The sequence below is a fragment of the Gossypium raimondii genome, chromosome 12 (assembly GCF_025698545.1).
Source record: "Gossypium raimondii isolate GPD5lz chromosome 12, ASM2569854v1, whole genome shotgun sequence".
In the NCBI taxonomy this organism is placed as follows: domain Eukaryota; kingdom Viridiplantae; phylum Streptophyta; class Magnoliopsida; order Malvales; family Malvaceae; genus Gossypium; species Gossypium raimondii.
In genome coordinates this window covers 7841883-7866414 of record NC_068576.1, presented here as the reverse complement: position 1 = coordinate 7866414, position 24532 = coordinate 7841883, and the positions used below count along the sequence as shown (strand labels likewise).

The 24532-nt window shown below is 34.1% G+C and overlaps 1 protein-coding gene across 6 annotated transcripts in view; it reads left to right on the top strand.

The window, feature by feature from the left end:
• Nucleotides 1-11936: 11936 nt before the first annotated feature.
• LOC105763119 (AP-1 complex subunit gamma-2) overlaps nt 11937-24532 on the top strand; it is a 36676-nt gene continuing 24080 nt past the window's right edge. For 3 of the 6 annotated variants that reach the window (XR_008191955.1, XM_012581210.2, XM_012581211.2), the window contains exons 1-14: nt 11940-12374; nt 14550-14852; nt 15026-15167; nt 15986-16159; nt 16814-16993; nt 17651-17805; nt 17908-17998; nt 18619-18782; nt 19230-19284; nt 20679-20801; nt 20881-20976; nt 23069-23196; nt 23438-23542; nt 23651-23913. Coding sequence is in view for 5 of the 6 variants with exons in the window: in XM_012581210.2 (XP_012436664.1) it covers nt 12343-12374; nt 14550-14852; nt 15026-15167; nt 15986-16159; nt 16814-16993; nt 17651-17805; nt 17908-17998; nt 18619-18782; nt 19230-19284; nt 20679-20801; nt 20881-20976; nt 23069-23196; nt 23438-23542; nt 23651-23913 (2011 nt within the window). In the remaining variant the exon portion in view is untranslated. Of the gene's footprint in view, nt 12375-14549; nt 14853-15025; nt 15168-15985; nt 16160-16813; nt 16994-17650; nt 17806-17907; nt 17999-18618; nt 18783-19229; nt 19285-20678; nt 20802-20880; nt 20977-23068; nt 23197-23437; nt 23543-23650; nt 23914-24445; nt 24489-24532 lie in introns of all 6 variants that reach the window. The other 3 variants (XM_052625415.1, XM_052625416.1, XM_052625414.1) reach the window with 3 other exon arrangements.

Sequence of the window (24532 nt, the reverse complement as noted above, 5' to 3'; positions counted from 1 at the left end):
TCTCCATTTTATTAGAGATATTTCTTCCTAACTAAAATATAATTATTTTGCTAGATGTTCGATGTGGAATGATTTTAGTTTTGTATTTTATTTTTATTTGTTATAATTTGGTCCTATATATCCAAAATAGATAGTTACCTATCCGTATCAATTTGTTACTTTTTTATTAATTTTTTAAATCTAATATTTAAATATATCAAATGGTTTAGATTAAATATTTTTTAGTGATAAACACCGCTAATGTTACCTTTTCCGGCGTTTACAGAAGAAACGCCACTAATAAATTAAATTCTTGTAATGAAACGACGCCGTTTTAAAAAATTCTAATACATATTAGCGGCGTTTTTGCTATAAATGCCGCCAAAGCTCGCATATTTTATAATTTTTTATATTCAATTATTGTATATTGCATATCAATTTTAAATTAATAATCTTTACAATTTATTATATAAGAACTTATTTAATATATAAATTAAAAATAATAATTAATCTAAAGCTTAAACCCTAACCCGACCCCAAATCTCTAAACCCTAAATCACTAACTCTTAATCCCAAACCTCTGACAACTAACCCCTAAACCTTATTTAATATATAAATTAAAAAAACACTAATTAATCTAAATCCTAAACCCTAACCCGACCCTGAATCTCTAACCCCTAAACATTATTTAATATATAAATTAAAATATACTAATTAATCTAAACCCTAAATCCTAACCTGACACTAAATCCATAAACCTTAAATCCCTAATTCTTAACCTCTAACCCCTAACCCCTTACCCATAAACCTTAAATCACAACCCTTAAATCAGAATCCCTAATCCATAATCCCTAATTCCATAATCTATAAACCTTAAAACTGTAACTCTTAAACCGACCCTAAATCCTAAATTAGCCATATATATACCCTAAACCATATATATTAAACCCTAAACTATAATGATAATTAAATTAAATATTTTAAAATTAATACTATTGTATCTTTTGCAATTATATTTGAAATTATTTAATATATAAATTAAAATCAATCAATTATGTAGCCAAAAATTTTAAAATTATTTTAAATAATAGTATTTTAATTTCTCCATTTTTAACAAATATTTTTCTAAGTTTTTATTTCAAATTATTTCTACGTGTCATTATTTCAAATTTATCCATTTTAACAAATATTCAATTAAAATAAATTGAATTTTAATTAATATAAATAAACAAATTAAATAGTGTCATTATTTCAAATTTATCTATTTTAACAAATATTAAATTAAAATAAATTGAATTTTAATTAATATAAATAAATAAATTAAATAGTAAATAGACAGATAAAATGTTCTTATGGGCGCTTTTTCAAAAACGCTAAAGAACTAAGTATTAGCGGCAATTTGTTACAAAAAACGCTAAAGAATCGAAACATTAGCGGCGCTTTTACAAAAACGCCGCTAAAGAACTGAGCATTAGCGGCGCTTTTACAAAAACACCGCTAAAGAACTGAGCATTAGTGGCGCTTCTCCAAAAATGCGCTAAAGATCTGAGCATTAGCGGCGCTTCTCCATAAACGCCGCTAAAGATCTGAGCATTAGCGGCGCTTTTCCAAAAACGCCGCTAAAGATCTGAGCATTAGCGGCGCTTTTTTTAAAAACGCCGCTAAAGCCTCGAAAGGCATAAAACGATGCCGTTGGGCTTAGAGTTTTTTGCGGCGTTTTTCGAAAAATCGCCACTAATGCTCATTTTTAGCGGCGTTTTTGAAAAAGCGCCGCTAATGCTCGATCTTTAGCGGCGTTTTACGTAAAGCACCGCTAATGCTTGATTTTTAGCGGCATTTTTTGTCCAAACGCCGCTAAAAATGCCGCTAAAAGCCTGTTTTGGTGTAGTATATTAATTATGCCATAAAATATTCGTGTTAAAATTTTATATTAGTATCAATTTCACATTTTATTTTTAAAATAACTTTTATTAAAAATCATATTTTTACATTTAATATATTTTTAATTCTAAAATACATAGTGACAAGAATCTGAAGATAATTGAAACAACTAAGCAAGCAAAGAAGCTAATCAATATATAAAAAATTAATAAATAAATTATGAAGTGATGAAAGTTAATAAAAATTTTGATTAAGGTGGACAAATTTTATTACGATGGGTGACAATGGTTACAAGGATCCAAAATTATTTTTTAAAATTTAACTCGAACAAATATATTCGATTCGAATTCCATCTCACTCGACTCGATTCGAGAAAACTTCAAATAAAGTTAGGATGATAAAATGAGATTCGAAAACTCGATTAACTCGAAAATTTTCGATTCGATTCGATTCGATCGAATGCTCACCCCTACTTAGAACCTAAAATCTCAAAGCTTTTAAGCCTTGCCAATTAGCCAATGCCTCGTTGGCAAAAATAAATCGTTATAAAGATAATATTTTAGGTAGAATGTAATAGCAAAATGTAATATAATAAAGTAAATATTAACTTTTCTTAATTTATAATAATAAATAAATATAGTTGAAATGTTATTTGAAGAATGTATATTGGGAATTTCATTTTGATTTAAGTAAAATGAATTGAAATCATTAAAATAGGTTAAAATATGTTATAAGTTTCGTATTCTTTGTAAATTTAAAATTTGGTCCCTATATTTTTAATCTTAGGAATTTAATCCCTTTACTTTTTAGATTTTAAAATTCAGTTAACTATTAACACTTACAAAATTATTTTGTCAAAATTTAGGTTCATTAGGATGTCATTTTTAGTTATATGGCTATTATTTTTTTAAAATTTTACACCAACAAATTAAGAAAAATTAACCGTGTTAATAATTAAATCGAATTTTGAAATTTGAAAAGTAGAGAGAATAGATTTGTAAAAATAAAAAGATAAAACTTAAATTCCAAATTTATGGAGAGATGAGATGTTTTAACATTGAAAACATATTAAAATTGCAAAAAATATCACATTAGCAAATGTATATAAGATGATTTAGAAGAATGATATTTAAAGTAGTCCTTAATGAGAATGGTTTGAATACGAAGAGCCGGATTCATGGAGAAAGGCAATTTACTAAAAAAAGCCTAATTTTTTTTTAAATTTACCGAAATAGACCCGGTATTTTATTATTTACCGGAATGGGCCCTTTTTCCCGAAATAGCATCCACGTCAGCGCGATGTCAGGGTACGTACCAGTAAATCGCGGCCATGTCAGCGCGCTTTGCTGGCATTGCAACAAATCGCGCTTCAGAAGATGCGATTTGTGTCCACGTCAGCAAATCGCGCTGACGTGGCCCCGATTTGCCCCGCGCATGAACAGTGCAACGGTCAAAAAATTGACCGTTGCCCCCCCAACAGTCCAAAAAAAAACTATAAATACCCCCACCCTTTTTTTTTTCACAAACTAATCTTATCTAAAATTTCCTCTCAATTTCTTCTAAATTTCCTCTCAATTTGCTCTCAAATTCCTTCAAAATTTCTCTTGAATCCATATTTATTTTCAATTTGCTCTCAAGTTCCTCTTAAATTTCTCTTAAATCCCTATTTTTAAATAATTTTAAAAAAAATTATTTTTTAAAAATTTTTTTAAACCGTAAAAATTTGTACGATTTCAGCAATGGCCAGAGAATTGACTCGTCTTGATAAGTATCACATATCGGTGGAACAAATGAAAATGGTAAGCGTTAAATTTAATTTTTAAATATTATTTAAGAATTTTTTATTTATACATTTTTAGATAATTATTAATTTATTATTTGTTATAAAAGTCTGTAGATCGGATATTGGAATGCAATATCCGGAATATGCATGCTCCTCCATCACCGTTGGTAGAGAACTACCTGCGGGAAGCAGGTTTTTGGCACGTGGCGACGGTAGGCCGGGGATGCAAGGTGGACCTAAAACTAATCAGTGCGTTGATCGAGAGGTGGAGACCCGAGACGCACACATTCCATCTTCCATGTGGAGAGTGCACTATCACTTTGGAAGATGTCAGTCTGCAATTGGGATTGCCGGTGGACGGGTACCCAGTCACGTGGGCGTGACTTTAAAAATCCTTCTGATAAATCATCCTACTTTGATTTTATCTTAAAAACCCATAAACACGAAACGTAATCCAATTTTGAATAAATTTTAATTAATTTAATTATGAAACCTGTTGACACCATTTTTTTTGATGAAACGGGGTCGACTTGGATTTTGAAAATAAAACGAAATTGGGAGTCGCCACCAATCTTTTTTTGATGAGGTGTGATCGGGTCACCTCGTAAAATGGTTGTTTTTGATAAACAATTTGATTTTATTAAAACAACGAGTTTGGTCTACGAAATCCAAAAACAGGTTCGGGAGTCAGTTACGCACGAGGAAGGGTTAGCACCCTCGATACGCCCAAAATTGGTACCTAGTTGATTTCTTAATGTCTTGGTGTCGAAAATTAAAAACTCAAAAAGAATTTAAAATACGATCCCTCCTTATATTGTTATTTTAAAATTACTCAAATAAATCAAAATGGAAAATGCTTCCTTATCTCGAAGTAACAAGATGTCACGTCCAGTAAGTTAGGATACAACACATCATATTTTCGAGAGTAAGCTTGCCTTTATTTTTTGTTTAAACCTCATTTATTTTAATTTCAAAAGGATGTTCGGTTATTTAGGATCAACGCGAGAAAAATCGAAGCTCAGTAAGTTAGGGCACGATTTTCTCGAATTTTCTAAATACGAAATATTGCCTTATTTTGAAAGTTTAAAAAGGATATTTGGCTATTTGGTCGAACGAGAAATCGAAACCCAGCACGTTAGGGCACGTTTTCTCGAATTTTCCAAACGCGAAATATTGCCTTAATTAAAAAAATTTTCTTTTTGATGTATGGTGTTAATATGCATAGCAAAACAATAATGAATATGATGGCATAAAAACAACGCGAGTAATAGCAACGAAAGTAAGATTATTAAATATAAATAATAATGAAAATGAAGATAAATAAATAAATAACGAATAGATGTAAAGAACGTATATACATGAATGTACACAAAATTATGAAAATATGAAAATCTATATGCGATATCGTATTGTGAGATTATTAAATATAAAATATATGTAAATATGTATACATGTATAGGTATATGAATTAAAATATGTAAATAGATAAGTATATATATATGCATGTAGAAAATATGAAATATAAAAATATATTTAAAATAAATAGAGGATATGTACGTGTATATATATAAATTATAAGATATAGTAAGAAATGTATATGAGTATATACATATACATATATATATTAGAGAAAATGTGTACGTGTATATATTTATGAAAATGAAAATATGTATATAAATATATAGGTATGTACATAAGTTGTAGAATATATAAAATATATAAGTATATATATGTACGAAATTTTAAATAAATATAAATATAAATAAATAGATAACAATAATAATAGTAATGTAATATAATAGTAATAATAATATTAAAATAACTAATTTAATGATAAAATAACTAAAATAACAAATAAGGGATTAAATTGAAAACTAAACTAAAATTTGGGGGCGAATCGCAAACAAATAAAATGATTTGGGGCTGAAATATGAGATATTTAAAGGCTGGGGGACTGAAATGAGGCGCGCGCAAAGTACGGAGGACTGATCGGGAAATATGCCCAAGTCCTGAAGCGCCGCATTTATGCACGGACTAAATTGGAGCAGACGAAAAAAATATGCGGCCAAAATTAAAAGAATTGAAAGGCTACATGGAACGTGTCGCAGAGCTAGAGGGACCAAAAGCGCAAATAAACCATTAGGGCAAAGTGCGCAGGTCTCCCCTTTAAACGGCGCCGTTTTCATCACTATAAAAGCAAAAAATTTTACTCCCTCTGTCGTTTCACTCTCTTTCAAAGAAAATTGAAAAAATAAAAGGGAGGCTTCCCCTTTTCTGTTCGGGTTCCAGGCCCAGCCGCCGTCGTGCCTTCCCTTGCCTGGTGGCCGGAGCCATGCAAGGGCGCCTTCAGGCCGCGCGTTGCAGCGCACTCAGAGATCGAGGCCAAGGAACGGGGGGAAACGAGGGGAAAAAAGAAAAGCTTCGGGCCTCTCCTTAAACTCGCGTCCGACGACGGCTTCAGTGGGCCGATTCAGGTGGTTTTCTTCCCCTTTTCCCTTTTTTCTTTTTATTAATAATAAGGAAGTATTCAAAAAAATGAAAAAATAGATAAATAATAAATAAAATAGATCGAAAGAGGAAGCAATTTGTTATTTTATTTCAAGTGTGTTTTTTTTAATCGGAAGAAGAAATTACAATGGTGAGATTTTCGGTTTTTATAACCGATTACAACTGTTTATTTTCTATTTGTTTATTTCTGCTTGGCTTCTTGCAGGTGGTCGTGGCCGACAATGGTGGCAGAGGCGTGCGAGTGGGCGTGGCAGACGAGGAGGTGAAGCGGCACACATGCGGCGCTTGAAGGCTAGGGTTTCCTTTGATAGCTGAAATTTTTTTTTAAGTTTTGTGAGTTAGGGTTTTCCTAATTTTGGGCCAGATTTTGGGCTTGGGATTTTATTTTGGATTTTATTATTTGGGTTATTTTGTTGGTATGGGCCCGGGAAAAAATGGGGTCTTACAAAACCCTTAACCCTAATCCCTTATTTGTTTACTTTTTTCTCCAAAAACCCTAAAAACCCTAATGTGGGAGACACGGCGAAATCGCGTCCACGGTGAAATCGTGTCTTAGGTAATAACACCGGGGGAGTCGTCTAATGACTGAGATTTCTTTCTCTTTAGGTTAAGGAGGCATGTGTGCCCCCAACCTGATATCTGTGTTATTTCAGATCGGGGCGTCGGTATACTAGCTACATTTGATCGACAGGGAAGCTTATGGCAGAGCACACACCATCGATATTGCCTAAGACACGTTGCTTCCAACTACTACAGTCAATATCCATCTAAGAACGAACGACAACAAGTGACCAACATGGATATTTAGTCTATATCTGTGTTATTTCGTTTGTCAATTTTAATTAGTATTATTGGTAGAAGTGGTATGTAATATTCGCTATGAACTTATATTGGCAGGGTATGAAATAAACAAAGACCGTTTTCACGAGATGTTGGCAATTTTACGTTCACTTAACGGAGAAGGGGCGAACTACCTTTGTAACATACGTTTCGAACAGTGGGCACAAGCATACGACGGTGGCCTACGATATGGCCATATGACGTCAAACCTGGCTGAATGCATAAATTCTGTTCTTAAAGGAACGCGCCATCTGCCGATAACATCGGTTGTGCGAGAGACATATTTTCGTTTGGCAGCACTATTTCCAAAGCGAGCAACAAGCTATACAGGCCAGACGCAGGGAGGCCATATATGGTGCAGTAAGGTAGTTCAAGAAATAAACAAGGCCAAGGCGCGGGCAAACACCATGCACACAGTGTGTCACGATCGAGGCAACTTATGGTTTCGCGTGACAGAGTTTGACAGATTACACCAAGATGTTGTTGGCGGGCAATATCGTGTACACTTGCGAAATAGGACTTGCGACTGTGGGATGTTTGATGCACTTTGTTATCCATGCGCTCATGTTATTGCAGCTTGTCAGAATCTCCGTCTGGATTCGATGAGTTATGTGGACGAAGTGTACAAATTATAAAACATGTACAACGTCTGGAGACACGTTTTCCCACCGGTCCCAGATGAACGTAAGTGGCCGCCCGTATCTCTTGCTCCTTTTAAGCTGTTACCGGATAGAGAATTACGTCGCAAACCAAAGGGTCGACCTTACTCGACTAGAATACGTAACAATATGGATATCCGAGAAACAGCCAGTCAAACGAAGTTGTGCGGATGGTGTAGGAATCCAAGCCATACAAGTCGATCATGCCCTAATCGCAATAGTTGAATGTAATTGTAAAAAAATTATATTTGTAAAATTATTAATAGATAAATTGTATTAATGGTTAGTAAAATTATGGCAGTGGTGTCAAATTATTAATTCTTAGTACCAGTCAAAATATTTTTCCAAATCTAACAGTATGTGAATGTAAAATATTAACTCAAAAATTGTATTAATGGTTAGTAAAATTATCAAATAAATTTAAGTTAAGGGTTATGGTTTTTAAGTTCTAGTTTAAAATTTTAAAGTTAAGGGTTAAGGGTTTTAAGTTAAGGGTTAAGATTTTTAAGTTGAGGGTTAGGGTTTTTAAGTTAAGGGTTTAGGGTTTTAAGTAAATTAGTTTAGGGTTTTTAAGTTAAGGGTTAGAGTTTTTAAATTTAAGGGTTTAGGGTTTTTAATTAAATTAGTTTAGGGTTTTTAAGTTAAGGGGTTAGGGTTTTTAAGTTTAAGGGTTTAAGGTTTTTAATTAAATTAGTTTAGGGTTTTTAAGTTAAGGGCTTAGGGTTTTTAACTTTAAGGGTTTAGGGTTTTTAATTTAAGGATTAGGGTTTTTAAGTTAAGGGTTTATGGTTTTTAATTTTAAGGGTTTAGGGGTTTTAATTTAAGGGTTAAGGTTTTTAAGTTAAGGGTTTAGGGTTTTTAACTAAATTAGTTTAGAGTTTTTAAGTTAAGGGGTTAGGGTTTTTAATTTTAAGGGTTTAAGGTTTTTAATTAAATTAGTTTAGGGTTTTTAAGTTAAGGGCTTAGGGCTTTTAATTTTAAGGGTTTAGGGTTTTTAATTTAAGAGTTAGGGTTTTTAAGTTAATGGTTTAGGGTTTTAAATTTTAAGGGTTTAGGATTTTTAATTTAAGGGTTAGGGTTTTTAAGTTAAGGGTTTAGGGTTTTAATTAAATTAGTTTAGCGTTTTTAAGTTAATGGTTTAGGGTTTTAATTAAATTAGTTTAGGGTTTTAAGTTAATGGTTTAGGGTTTTTAATTAAATTAGTTTAGGTTTTTATGTTTAAGGGTTTAAAATTTTAATTAAATTAGTTTAGGGTTTTTAAGCTAAGGGTTAGGGTTTAGGGTTTTTATTTTTAAGGGTTTAGGTTTTTAAGTTAAGGGTTTAGGGTTTTTAATTTTAAGGGTTTAGTGTTTTTAATTTAAGGGTTAAGGTTTTTAAGTTAAGGGTTTAGTGTTTTTAATTAAATTAGTTTATGGTTTTTAAGTTAAGGGTTTAGGGTTTTTAATTTTAAGGGTTTAGGGTTTTTAAGTAATAACTCAAAAAAATTTCTATTTTATTACATTAAATAATATCAAAATATTCAAAATATTTGTACAAATAAATTTAAATACAAAAATCAATCTCCGTGCCCGTCGGATTTAGTGCCACATGGCGGTAATCAATGATTCTGCTACTGGATTCTTCCTTTGTCCAGCTTCCGACGGCGGTTGTGGTTCCGACGGCGGGGATTTTGATTCTTCCAGTACAGCAACTGGTTGTCGGAGTGGGACGATAAGCCAGCTTGATAGAATAGTGAATGTGGAGGTGTTTGCATCAACAACAGCGATGGTATTTGAAAACCATATGGTGGTGGGGATTGGTAAAATGAAGAGCTCCCCGACGGCCCCTCTTGCGATCCTTCGTGCGTCCCTGGCCTATACATCGGCGGTTCACTCGGCGTAACAGGAAATGGAGCTGAACCGGGCCATTGGCTCCAACCTGCCATAAGACTCGAAAAAGGAAACATATAAGGGTTAGGATACATAAAAGGGCTAGGAAACGCACCTGGCATCATCTGAAAAGGCGGTTGCGTCGGTATAATCGGTTGAACTGTTGGGCCGAGTGACTGTATCTGTGCTCCCGCTGGGCCTGTTGATTCTATGGGCGCTGATGATGGGTTGGGCGAATTTCTGGGCATAGTTGATGGCCCTGTGTCGTCGTCCCTTTTGCTTGGATTTAAAGGGCCACGTCATTCCCTTTGGATACGTAATTGTCGCTGCCTCTCCTCTGGTGATAGTAAATACGGCTTGCCATGGATCCTAAACCATGGCATGTACTCCGACACGCACGCTAACTCCGGAACGATGATCGGTTCCCTATTAGGTATATAAGCATACCGATCTTCCCACATTTTGATGTACTCGGACCAGAATCTCGTCCAATCCGTATTCGCTTGCCGAAGGTCGATTTTGTGGTGATCGTCAAACACCTTAGGGTCCACGGGAATCGGTTGTCTACATCTAAATTGTCGTAACACCCTGTCTGACTGGTGCATCTCCACGGTCACGTAGTTGATCAATGCGACTTTCACGTGCCAAGCGTTCGAATTTTGTAAGAACTCTTCCGGAATTACTGCCCGAATTGTCGGATCCTCGTATGGTGTCCATTGAAACTATATGAACATAATAGAAATATTAGTTATATACATAATACTAAATACTAAATACCAATCGACTAGCGAATGTATGGAAATATCTATTTTATTAATACTTACTTGTGCTTCCGACCGTTGGTCCAATATAAGCCGTATATCTTCAAGAGAGGTAGGTAATCGAGCATGAGTTGCCGGATTGTTCCACCTAATTAAATAAATTTTTAGCATACTTTTATTTTTAAAAATCTACATAATAATTGTAAAATCTAATATAAAATTTACCTCGTTATGAGTGGGAATGTATATGGGTGCTCCACTCGAGGACGTAGAAATGGAAAGCGAAACCGTGCCCATGACTGCAGTAGTGACAGGCAACCTCCGATTTTTGCTCTCCTCGGTCGCGTCGCCCAGCACATCTCCCGATATAACGTTGCCAAGACGACAGACCCCCAACTCAATTCACCGTCTGCTCTAAAATCAACGAGTTTCAGCAGCCATCTTAGATGTATGTGACTCCATAACGTGTCGGGCATCAGATAACCTCTAATTAATTGAAGAATGTATGCCCGAGCATATCAGATTCTTTCAATTTCAGTTGAATCTTCATCCGGATCAGGGAATGTGTCACGTAACCAGCCCATCTCGATCTTACCTCCCTCTATTTTCTCCGGAATAGCGCCCAAAAGCTCGTAGCACACTGCCCCCCAATCGCTAGATTGGGCAGACCCGGTGACTGGGTACCCGTCCACCGGCAATCCCAATTGCAGACTGACATCTTCCAAAGTGATAGTGCACTCTCCACATGAAAGATGGAATGTGTGCGTCTCGGGTCTCCACCTCTCGATCAACGCACCGATTAGTTTCAGTCCACCTTGCATCCTCGCCTCTAGTCACCATGTGCCAAAACCCGCTTCCATGAGTAGTTCTCTACCAACGGTGATGGAGGACCATCATATTAGGATATTGCATTCCAATATCCGATCTACAAACTTTATAACAAATAATAAATTAATAATTATCTAAAATACATAAATAAAAATTCTTAAATAATATTTAAAATTAAATTTAACACTTACAATTTTCATTTGTTCCACCGATATGTGATGCTTATCAAGACGAGTCAATTCTCCTACCATTCTTTGAAATCGTACAAATTTTTACTACTTAAAAATTTAAAATTTTTTTTAAAATTATTTAAAAAAAGGGAGTTAAGAGAAATTTAAGAGGAACTTGAGAGCAAATTGAGATTAAATATGAATTTGAGAGAAATTTGGAAGGAATTTGAGAGCAAATTGAGAGGAAATTTAGAAGAAATTGAGAGGAAATTTGAGAGAGGATTAGTTTGTGAAAAAAAAAGGGTGGGGGTATTTATAGTTTTTTTTGGACTGTTGGGGCGGCAACAGTCAAATTTTTGACCGTTGCACTGTTCACGCGTGGAGCAAGTCGCGGCCACATCAGCAAAGTGCGATTTATTGCCACGTCAGCAAAGCGCGCTGACGTGGCCGCGACTTGCTGGCGCGTCCCCTGACATCGCGCTGACGTAGACGCGATTTGTCAGAAAATGACCTATTCTGATAAATAATTAAATATCGGGCCCATTTCGGTAAATTAAAAAAAAAAGGTTTTTTTTGTGTAAATTGACCCATTGAGAAGACCTAATACCGGTTAAAAATAAAAATGTAATACCGTTAATAAGTGGACAAGAACTTCCTTCCCTCGCCGTTATTTAAAAATCTCTCGCAGGCCATTGAAATCGCGCCTTGACCCGTTACAGCAAGAAGCCGTGGATCCAATTTGCAAATTTAACCCAATACCCGTGGGTGATCCACTCAGCATTGTAAATGAAAAATTGAGTGCTCCCGTTTTCTGGTTTTTCCTTTTGCAGTTCCCTTTTCGTTTTGCTGTCTGTCAAATCCATCTGTTTGGTTGTGTTTGTTGGATCTCCGAATTCCAACATTTGGATCTTAAATTTCAGGTTCTTAGAATTATGAATACAATTCGATTTCATTCCAAATAATCGCTATTGGGGTGGATTGATTTCATTGCAGCATTGGATTTAGTTTTGATTTGATTTGATCTGATTTGAGCTCTCTACAACAATTTCTCCCTTGGACGCAATAATGAATCCTTTCTCGTCTGGGACTCGTCTTCGGTGAGCACCAATTCCTAGTGTTACCCATTTCTTGTTTTAGTTCTGCCTTTCCCTTTTAATTTGAAAATCCTATCAAGTACACTTGATTCTTTTTAATTAGAATGAATTTTCTTTTTTCATTGAAACAGCTGCGTTGTATTTATTTAATTTTTCTCTTAATTGCAGTTGTTTTGATTGCCATGATTGAAATTTGCGAGTTCTATTTTAGTCTGTGCTACTTAAAAAGATGATTGCGTCTGAATTTAGATCCAAGTAGAGATTGTTAGCTTTTCTGGTTTCATGCTTTGGTTCCTCTATCTACTTTTGCCTTTTCTTTGTGATTGTGCTTTGAATCAGTTGCATGCAACTATGGATGAAAATGTAGAAGTCCCTAATTTGTTTGATGTTAGCTTGATCTGCCGTTTTCATCAGTATTTAAAATATTAAATGATGCACCAAATAGCATTAGTTCCGGAGGTGCCATTTTCTAGAAAGGAAACCCCAATGTACCACCAGTCTGGTAATGAAACCTTACTTTCTCTACTACGGCATTATAGCTATATAGGGTTTTTTTTTTTAAGGATGATAGATATATAGGTTGTGCAGCATGTTTTGGAACACAGATATTACATCCAACCATTAAACTCCGATTAACTAGGGGAATGGAGAGAGTGATATTAAATATATAAAATAACTATCCAAAGCAGTCATGTGCTCAGGTGTCCAATTTGATATGTTTACCAGAGACAATTTGAATAGCCTGGTTACATGATTGTATCTGTAATTCTTGTGGCTGTTTGTTCAAACTGATTTGTAGAATTTATCACACTTTTAGTAAACAATTGTAAATTGAACTCCATTTCCTTTAACTTTTCCTAGGTGGGATTGCTTGGTGACTGTAGAAGGTTTCTGTGCCTATTGCAATGGAACCGAATAGTTGTATTTGTCCCTATAGGGATTTAGGATGATAAAAAAAATCTAAGATAGAAAAAGAATCTGGTCTAAATGGTAACCTCCAGACCCTGTTATGGGAATTCTCTGTAAGTTCTTTGAATTAGTTACTAAGTTTTGTCCATATCTTATTAGTATGAATATCTTAATCTCCTTGTCTTCAGTAGTCATCAGTAACAAGTGCTGCATTTTAGGAGCAAACTGGTAACTAGGAACATATAGGTCTCTCCTCTCTTAAGCATCTGTGAATATTTCTTGTTCAATAGATTGTTCAGAATAACTGTTTATATATGTAACATTTTATGGAGAAAGGGACTAGGGATCCCATATCCTATAGTTTGTACTGTGTTATCCAACATCTATTAGTTTTATATTAAGAGTTGGGCCCTCCACATGCTACCAGATGGTCTTATGTTGGATGCTTTGATAGTTTGAAAAGTTTCTTCTCTGCTAGGGCCTACTACTGGTTTCTAAGAATGCTTTTTCTTTTTCTTAAATTATTTATCAATGGATAGGCATTCATGTTTTGTTAAACGAATCAAATTGATGACTAGGGCTGTAAATGAACCGATCTTGAACGAACAAACCTCTGTTCATGTTCGTTTGTTTATTTTTAAGCTTGTTCGTATTCAGTTTGTGTTCTTTAAGAATTTCAAATTTTTGTTCATCTTTGTTTATTTAAAATTATGTGTGTTCATGTTCGTTTGTTTAATGTTCACGAACAATGTTAATAAATAATAAACAAACAAACAAACAATAAATACATACACACACATATATTGTTTAGATATCAAATAATCAAATATAAATATTAATAATTATATTATAAATGAAAAAAAATACAAACCAAGATAATTTTATTAATATATACTAATGGAATTTTATAAGAAAATATCATTAATAAATAAATGAGTCATAAACGAGTCAATAAACAAGCTTATAAACGAGCTTGTTCGTGAACATAAACAAACCGAACACACCTCTGTTCGTGTTCGTTCGTTTATTAAACAAACATAAAAATTTTGTTCATACTCATTTATTTAGCTTAATAAACGAACAGAAATGAATGTTATACAAATGGTTCACGAACAGTTCATCGAACGTTCTGTTCATTTACACCCCATGACTAAAACATATTTTGTGCATCTTTAATCCTAGGTAATATTATTTAATCCAAACAAATGAATTGAATGTAGTTTATATGGATATTAATTGGAAATGGTCAAACTCACTACTACTATGCAGGGACATGATACGGGCAATACGTGCATGCAAAACTGCTGCTGAAGAACGTGCCGTTGTAAGGAAAGAGTGTGCTGCTATTCGTGCTGCAATTAATGAAAATGATCAAGACTATAGGCACCGCAACCTAGCAAAGCTTATGTTCATTCACATGCTTGGATATCCCACTCATTTTGGCCAAATGGAATGCCTAAAGTTGATTGCATCAACTGGATTTCCAGAGAAGAGGATTGGATATCTTGGTCTCATGTTGCTTCTTGATGAAAGACAAGAAGTGTTGATGTTGGTCACAAATTCATTAAAGCAGTATCCAGCACGTAGACTTTTTTCTCAACCTTAATTTATTCCTATTTTCTTTTCCTGTATCATTTGTGTTCTGGATGAATAACTTTTCTCCTGATTGGCTGGTGTTAGAAAGGGTAAAAATAAGAAACGGAGAGATATACTTTACTCTGCAGGAAACCTTAACTTATATGCAGAGACCTGAATCATTCAAACCAGTATATTGTAGGGCTTGCTCTTTGTGCTCTGGGAAATATTTCTTCTGCAGAAATGGCTCGTGATCTTGCACCAGATGTAGAAAGATTGCTGCAGTTTAGAGATCCAAATATCCGGAAGAAAGTAAGTGTCTCCCATCTTTATTCAAGTGGCTGTTGACTACAGATTCTGATTTCAATGATATGCCAATTAAAGGGGGAAAGGGAAGCCTATTCTAGGATTCATGAATTTCTTACGTTTAAAAGCTGCTGATTATCCCTCTTAAAAGATATCAACTTCTCTATTCTCCTACTGGAATTGGAAAGTTTTGCGTTGTATTGTTGGGCTCTTCTAGTGTCATGGTTTTTGTTCTTTATTTGTGTCCAATAATACCTTTGTAATTTGTCAATACAAAGGTTAAAAGCATCCATGTGTATTTTGATGCAAGTACCGCATGCCTCACAACAGAGACCTCAACTGTAAAATGTAATTCTGTTCCTACTTCATGAAAGTGAGATATTTTGTTTAATGATGTTCCTCAACCTTTGTATGGCCTGTTTATGAAATCTGGATTTTTTGACCATTTATCTTATTGAGAAGAATTTACTGCCTGTATCACTCAAGGGAAAAATGCCAACATATTATAAACCTTGAGTCTGAACTCTGAGGTGTTTTTATCTTCAAGAAAGTCTTGTTTGATGGTTTGAGGGTAAGACATCTATTGACTTTTGCTAGCCATATGTACTAAATTGGTTATTCTAAAATTACTCATTTTTCTGTTGGTGGATTGGTTTGATTAAACATGTTTCCTGCTTTTCTTTTCTTTTCTTTTCTTTTTCCCCCTGCCAGTTGGCTTTCTGCTTTTGAATTCTCATCATGCCATAAGTTTTAGGTTATCTGTTGTTTCATAGCATTCTGACTGCAATCTTTGACTCCTCTTGACTTGTATCTGTTGTTTGTAGGCAGCATTGTGCTCGATACGGATCATAAAGAAAGTCCCTGACCTGGCTGAAAACTTTATGCATCCTGCTTCTTCACTACTTAAAGAAAAGCATCATGGAGTCCTAATAACTGGAGTTCAACTCTGTACAGATCTTTGTAAAGTCAGTTCTGAAGCCCTGGAATATTTTAGAGAGGTAATTGGTTATGGCTTTATTTGCATTTTTTTCAATTCAATGTGATTCTCTACTTAAAGTGTTGTTTGATAAACTAAAATTAAATGTTAAATTTTTAGTGCTCAATTTTATAAGTGCTGAATTTATATTATAAAAATATTGGGTATATTGCTAAAATTTAGTGAATATAATTATACTGTTTGATAAAAGTAAATCTTGATTTTTGAACATTATTATTTTGTAATTTAAATCTTATAAATATAATATTTTAAAATTATTTTAGATAGGTTTGGATAAAAGTTAAATATAATAATTTAAATATTTTATTTTTAACAAAAAAGAAAAATATATCATTTATTTCAACTATGATTTAAAAAAATAAAATCAACTTAACATTTTCAACATTAAGTGATAAGTAGCTATTTGCTTGGTTATCCTATTCAATAATCTTTTGTTGAAAATTTTGTATTAATTAAAATTTAATATCATTATGAAACACATTTAAAAAATTAAACATTGAAAATTTTCTTTTCAATGGTTTATCAAACACTTATATAACTACGAAAAGAAACTGTAATGAGTTGAATTTCTTTTAAATGTTTATTTCCTGCATATGTTATATGATTATTTTCTATACCTGTGAAAAGATAATAGCTTCTTTTATCATCACTGCAGAACTGTATTGAAGGTTTGGTCAAAACTCTGAGGGATATTGCAAACAGTCCCTATTCACCTGAGTATGACATTGCTGGCATTACAGATCCTTTCCTTCATATAAGATTGCTTAAGCTTCTGCGGATATTGGGCCAGGGAGATGCCGGTGCTAGTGACTGTATGACTGACATACTTGCCCAGGTCAGTTCTGAACATGTGAAGCTTTTCTGATGACCTGTCTCTTTCATTTGTAATATATTTGAAGTCCAGAAAGAAGTATCAAGTATAATGCATATTGCATATGTTGTTTATCTCAATAATTTGTAACTACATGTTACTAAATATACTTGATATAAACAATTGATGTAACAATTTTTTGTCTATATTTGTCTTTCTCCCCCTCCCCCCTTTTATGTCCTTTTTCTGTAAATTTTATATGCATTCTCACTATCTGTAGAACACCAAATTTTCTTCATAGAAGTTCTTAAAAGGCTTTTATAAAAGAAAAAGAAAGATTGCTTTATTGAGGAATGAGATTTGTTATTTCATTTTATGATTTAAAATACCATCTCACTAAAAAAAAAAGTTCTGGCCTTGGTAGAAAATAAACCAGATATTCCACTGAAATGTTGCTCCTTGACATGATGAAAACATTTATGAAATTGCTTGGAGCATGTTAAATGAAAGATGGTATACCATTTGGGGTATATTGGATATTTGCTTCTAAAGCTGATCTATAGAAATGAAAGTAGAAGCTAAAATTTTTGGAGACTCCTGTTTTCAACAATATTTCATTTCTTAATGAGGTTAAGGGTTTCTCGTTTTACTTGTTTTTCTATATGGTCACAATTCTTATAGGTGGCATCAAGAACCGAGTCAAACAAAAATGCAGGAAATGCTATTCTTTATGAATGTGTTGAAACCATCATGAGCATTGAAGATAATGGAGGCTTACGTGTGCTTGCTATTAATATCTTGGGAAGATTCTTGTCAAATCGTGACAATAATATAAGGTATTTTCCTTTCAAATCTTATTTTGCTTCCTCATATCCCTTTCTACACTATTTCTTGGTTCCTCTATTACAGTATGAAACTGAACCTTGCTTGTTTTTCAGATATGTTGGATTAAACATGCTTATGAAGGCTATTATGGTGGATGCTAAAGCAGTGCAGAGGCATAGGGCAACGATTTTGGAATGTGTAAAGGTGCTGCCTCAGGATATTTAATTTCATCTTTGATGATTTCAGTAGGTTTCTTATTTAGTTCTTGCTCAAGAAACCTGTAAGGAGTTTTGCTTTCCTTTTGGCTATCCTGTTTCTTTGCTTATGTTATTTGTTTGTTACTTTTGGTTAATGCCCTATGTGTCAGAATAAGACTTATTACTTGCTGCAGAGAGCATTTCTCTCTTTAGGTATCACTTGATCTTGTATTTTTTCCTTTAAGGATAAAGATTCAGTAGTCATCTCTCCTTTCTTTCTATCCATTTCTGCTATTTTTTGGGAACCCTCAATTTGTCTTACTTGTTACTCCTATGATATTTTTGGTTGATTACTCGTAATTGATTGACATTTGGATAGATTCATAAGGATTCATTTGAAGATATAATAATTTCTAGCATTGTCTCTTGGGCTTGGATCAGGGGTAGAGTGGAGTAGGAATTGGGTAGAGATCCTAAATTTGAACCTTGGTACTCTACATATAGGAAAAAAAAAAAGTTCTCAGCTTTTTCTTAGTTACTTTTGATGTGGAATGAAATGCCATTATTGTCAAACTATAAGTTTTCAGCATTTGAAAAAGTTTTTGATTTGACATTTTCTTTTTCCAGGATTCAGATGCTTCAATTCAGAAAAGGGCACTTGAACTTGTATACTTGCTAGTGAATGAAAGCAATGTAAAGCCTTTGACAAAAGAGCTAATTGAATATTTGGAAGTAAGCAATCAAGAATTTAAGGGAGATATTACTGCCAAGATATGTTCCCTTGTTGAAAAGTAAGTTGTGCTATTTTCTAGTTAAACAAGAAGTGCTACTTCAGCTTTCCTTATGCTGTTATATTCTTTGCAGTTGTCTTGTATGCTTTGTCTTCTTGGCTCAATATTTCATGTATGATGTTTGTGCTTTGGATGTATCTAGCTGCATATTCTGTGTATGATCCTTCCTCCAAGCACATTTTTAGAAAATAAAAGGATTGGTTATCATTTATCAATCTTGGAGAAGGCAGTTATTTCATACTATTGATTTGATATGATCAATTTTAATGGATTGCTACCTTTGTTTAATTTATTGGAGTTGCTTTTATCCTTCTCTTATGTAGGAATATTTTCTTCTGGTTTATCTGATTACCTTTTTACATTGGCTGGGGAAGGGTGCTGAAAGATTCATTTGTTATTTCTTTGCAGCATTGTTTAGTCAATTAACAATCATTTTCATTGCCTCAGGTTCTCCCCGGCAAAAATATGGTACATTGATCAGATGCTCAAGGTTCTTTCTGAGGTATATGTAGCATGCATATCATTGTTGTATGATTGGACTGAAGATGCTTTATTTGTCATATTCTACTGAATTCAACTGTGTCCATGTTTCTGTTCTGCTACTGTATTTTTTCTCTTGTTTGAGTTGCATCCACTGCAGTCTTTGTTCCTTATAGGTGTTGCAGAACATTACGTTTTTGTTTCAGATCATTTATGGGCTTATTATCTCAATACTCTATCTTTTTGCATATGAGTTCATTAAATAATGATGTAAAACATGTTTTAATCTCTACTTTTTCTTATTACCAAGTTTCTTAGTTGACCGTATGACCTTGTTATGTGTAAATTCTTGCCAAGGAAAGAGGAAAGCATTCTTGCCCCGTTTAAGTGGTGGTTTATATAAAAAAATTGGCAATATTAATAATCTTTTTTGGTAATTTTTTTTTCCCAAGTGATGCCAACTTTGTTGTTAATCTGCACAAGCTAACCCACTTGATTTTTTCAAGCTAAATCTGGTGGCTGAACCTGCCTCAGCTATGACTTATGCTGCTTGTTGCCTTTGATTGAATGAACTATCAAAGGCTGAAATGGGATACTCCATCTCACATCAGATAGAAGTAAATATCATTGATGGAAACCATAAAGGCCTAAAGTTACTCCAGAACTTGAATTTGAGCTTTTGACTATTGAGAATTGGTGGCTTAGGCCTGAAAAATTGTTGGGCAATTGCAATCTGTATTAGCTCATGTAACAACTTGGATGGCGTATGGTTTGGTCTTAATCCTTTTCATTTGTTTATGATTGTAAAATGTGAACCCAATGATGATGTCTAGGATTTTGACGGGGAAGGATTATGATGTCAGTTTAAAGTCAAGTAGGATTTAGGAGTGACTGATGAAACCAATATAAGACTTCAAGTCTCAATTGACTAACAATTCAAACCGGAAAAGCTCAGTCCATGACTCCATGGTTTTGAGACCTGGAATTGATTTTCGGCCAAACCTTTTCTCAATGTGCAAATTGAGGAAGCAATTAGGAAGAATGGGCATGGTAATTTTCTAAAAAGTGTGGCAACTAAGGTGTATAGCTAGTAAAGGTTGATCTTATCGAGTACCGAACATTCTTTTTGCAATATGTCAATGCTTTTACATTTTATTCATGAAACTAACATTGGTCACAAACATTCAAGCAGTGTTTGTTCTTTTATAGTTTTCTTGGTGTGAGAATCTTCATCTGCTGGATGTTGACTCTCATTTCTACTTGAAAATTTCTGCTTAGGAGAGAAAAAGGGAATGAGGATGAACCTTTGTCATTTTTGGGAACTGCCACATTTGTTAATTTATCTTCTTAACTCTTTCAATGTTTCTGTTAATTATTATTTTCTAAGAGTACTGATATTTATCCTTCACTTAGTAGGCTGGAAATTTTGTAAAAGATGAAGTCTGGCATGCTTTAATCATTGTTATAAGTAATGCTTCTGACCTCCATGGATATACAGTCAGGGCATTGTACAGAGTTTTCCAAGCATCGACAGAACAGGTATTCTTAGGTTTATTTTGGATTCTTTTTTGAATTTGATATTTTTTAATTATTAAATGCACTTTGTTCTTTTCATTAGGAGTCCCTTGTTCGAGTTGCAGTTTGGTGTGTTGGTGAATATGGTGACATGTTGGTGAACAATGTTGGGATGCTTGACATTGAAGAACCAATAACAGTAAGTGCCTCCTTATCCAAAGATTAGTTTGCATGCACTTACTATAGTCATTTTGCTTTTCTTTATCTTCAGAAAAAAAGGGAAAACAGCTGGCAGTGGGTTGTTTTATATGAACTTGAGTTTGCATAGAGCAAGCTTCTAATTGATCAGAGTTTTTTAGGATCCCTTGCTACAAAGGTCATAAGTTTATCACTTAAATATTTGGTTTAAATGATTTAGATCTATGTTGCTTCGACACTTCTTTTGTCTTGAAGTACTCATGTTCAACATTCGTGTTGATCACATGGATATATAGATATGCAGCAGACTTAAATTTGTGAATCCTCTTATTAATTAACTTTGGCAACCTCCAATCGTATCCTTGCGTTTAGTTATCAAGTCTTGTTATCCTCAAGCTTCTAAGTGCACCTAGTGCTTTCTCGATACTCCTAGGCTCCTTACTAGATAAATAAAAAAGTCTCACACCTTTACCCAACTATCTTAAGGTAATTAAGCAAAGCTCTCACATATTTCCTTGCTAGAGTTAGCTCTTTCTTGTTCCCTAGCATTGTTAACTCTCTTGATATTAACAATTAGGATGCTTAGCTATTTGATCAATCCTAAAGTCAGCTGTCGCTTGTTCCTAGGTGAAATTGGATAAATTGGGCGTCAATCAACCAATCCAGATTAAGCCCAATAGCCAAACAGACAATAAATGATATATACGGAGGTACACTAAAGAGCCAATTGACAAATTAAATTCTCTTTGAACATTTGTAACTTACCTTGCTGACCTCAGGCTTTCATGTTCCTACCCACTTTCTCAAGATGTGATAGGACCCTAATTTGACTTTCTTTTGTCTCTCACTTGCTCCGGTCACCTAATTAATGACACTTGGCTTTCATTGATTACCAAACCAATTAGTTATGAAATTGCTGTCACCTAATCATTTAAACTCAAACTAAATTGATTTTAACTTGTATTTATCTTGATCTACCTAATTTCACCCTCTTAGATCTCATTTAGGCTATTGAGTGGATTAATTAGTTGTCAAGCAGTTAATCTAACATTAAGCAGGAAAACAAACAAAGCAAGATAGAACGCAAGAAACAACTAACTATTTAAACAAAATTTAATAATATAGTTACAAGTCCAAATCTAGAAAATTAGTAAAACATCTTACAGAAAAGATTCTAAATCTAAGCAACAACAAAGCTCAATCAGATCTAAAACAGAGTAAAGGAAAGGATTAGAAAGTGATATTTCTTCAAGCCAATATCTAGAAATGATCTTCAAGCTTGATTCAGCATCCTTTTTATTTTTGACATTTCGCAATCTGGTGCTGCAACACCCAATTCCACCCTGCAATGCAGACATGGAATCGTCAAAATATGACAACTTCGAGAGCTTGGCATCCTGATGAGAGATCTTGGCTTTGTGATGCAAATGATTAAAATTCCAAAAATTCAAAGCTTTGGCATCTCGACTCCTGCTCACACCTCTTTAGTTGCATGATCTTGAAAGTCCATTGGTGTTGTGTGTCGCAACATAGACTCTTGCAACATGGTTGTTTCTTTGTTCTTCCTCAGTTTTTTGGCATTACTTTAACCTGAGGATACCTAAAACACAACTATAAAACATCACCTCATCAAATGTTTTTCATTTATAAGCTAAAAACTATATATATAAAAAAAAAAAAAACAACCAAAACATGCTTATGCCACCAAAATACGTAAATAAACAAAAACACGCTAAAAACACTACAAAAGCTCACAGACTTATGACTTTTAAGTCTAAAATGAAGGATAAAATCATGTTTGACATTTAGTTGGGCACATAATCACATTTGACACTCACACTTGAGTTCTAACAACGTAGTTTGAGATTACGTGCAGTCAGATAAAATAATGGGTGTCATCAAATGTAGGGTTTCCTCATGGGATCACATCAATCCAATTATGATTTTTAGACTTAGGAGATTCTTAACCTTCTATATGATGCCCTGAGAGTCCTTAATGTCAGGATCATGTTCTTTTGTACAGTATGAATGCTTAGATTTATCACTCTACATCTTCTAATACTGTTTGGAAATTTTTCTGTATTCCTGAGCAGGTAACAGAATCTGATGCTGTGGATGCCATGGAGGTTGCTATTAAGTGTCAGAGATTGGGTCTCACTACTAAAGCTATGGCTTTGATTGCTCTGTTTAAGCTCTCTTCTCGATTTCCTTCTTGTTCAGAGTAAGTGCATATTTTATCATTCATTACTACTCCTTCCCCTTGCTTATACATTTCTACTGGTTTTGCTTGGCCTAAAGGTTACCAGGAATCCTTTAAAGTTTACAAACTCTATCTAAGCATGACCTAAGTTGAATTTATTTCTTGGCAAATTGGTTCAGCCATACTAATTATTGAGAAATTTCTGATTATTTTTTGTATGTAATGAAAAAGAAAATCAAATCTTAATGATTGGTATCTGCAGGAGAATCAAGGATATAATTGTCCAGAATAAACGAAGCCTTGTGCTTGAGTTGCAGCAACGATCTATTGAATTTAGTTGTATTCTTCAGAAGCATCATAACATTAGGTATGGTTTTTTTCTGGGTGTTTTACGATTTATGTCACTACCTTTTAGAAGGTTTCCAGCACTGTAACATAGTTGTGAAGCACAAAACTGATGGATGAATCCATACAGATCGGCCCTGGTTGAAAGGATGCCAATTTTGGATGAGGCAACTTTCACTGGAAGGAAGGCTGGCTCCTTGCCAACAGCTGTTTCAGCTTCCTCCATAATACCATGTAATCTTCCAAATGGAATTGCTAAACCAGCTGCAGCTCCTATTGGAGACTTACTTGACCTAAGTTCAGATGATGCCCCCCCTGCACCTGTCTCTTCTGGTGGCGATTTTCTTCAGGATCTCCTTGGTGTTGATTTATCCCCAGCTTCTGCACCATCAGGTTAGTTGGGATGCATACTTGTGCATCTTCTAGAAACATTTGAGTGAAATTTATTTTTTCAAGCAACTGATTGTGTTTTGATCTATGAAGCATGGCCACTACACACTGACATGGAAATTTCTAAAAAACTAGGCCATGGATATGCCGATAAAAAATACATAAAAATAATTTTTTTATCTAAACATATTCAGTATATTCGTAAATATTAATACTTTATATAACATTAAAGGTTTAAATATACTTATCAACTTATATGAATTAAGTAATTAAAGATACAAATATAAAATATCCAAGGATATTTTCATTTTCTTTATTGGGCTATACTATGCACTTATAATCTTGTCTCTTCTCATTTTTCTTAAAATCTTGTCTCTTCTCTTTTTCTTTTTCTTTCTTGTACTTTCTTTGCCCATGCACACCATTTGGTTTCGATAGAAATCCCCCCCCCCCCCGCCCCCAATTTTCCTTTGTCTACTCTCTCTAATTTTTCTCCATCTCACTCTAACCCTAATACCAGCAACACACCTTGCAGTTTGCTGCTGCTCATCGTCTCCAGCTACCATTCTCCACCGACGGTACTTCACCAAAATTTGTCAAATCATTCCTTTCCTTATCGTCT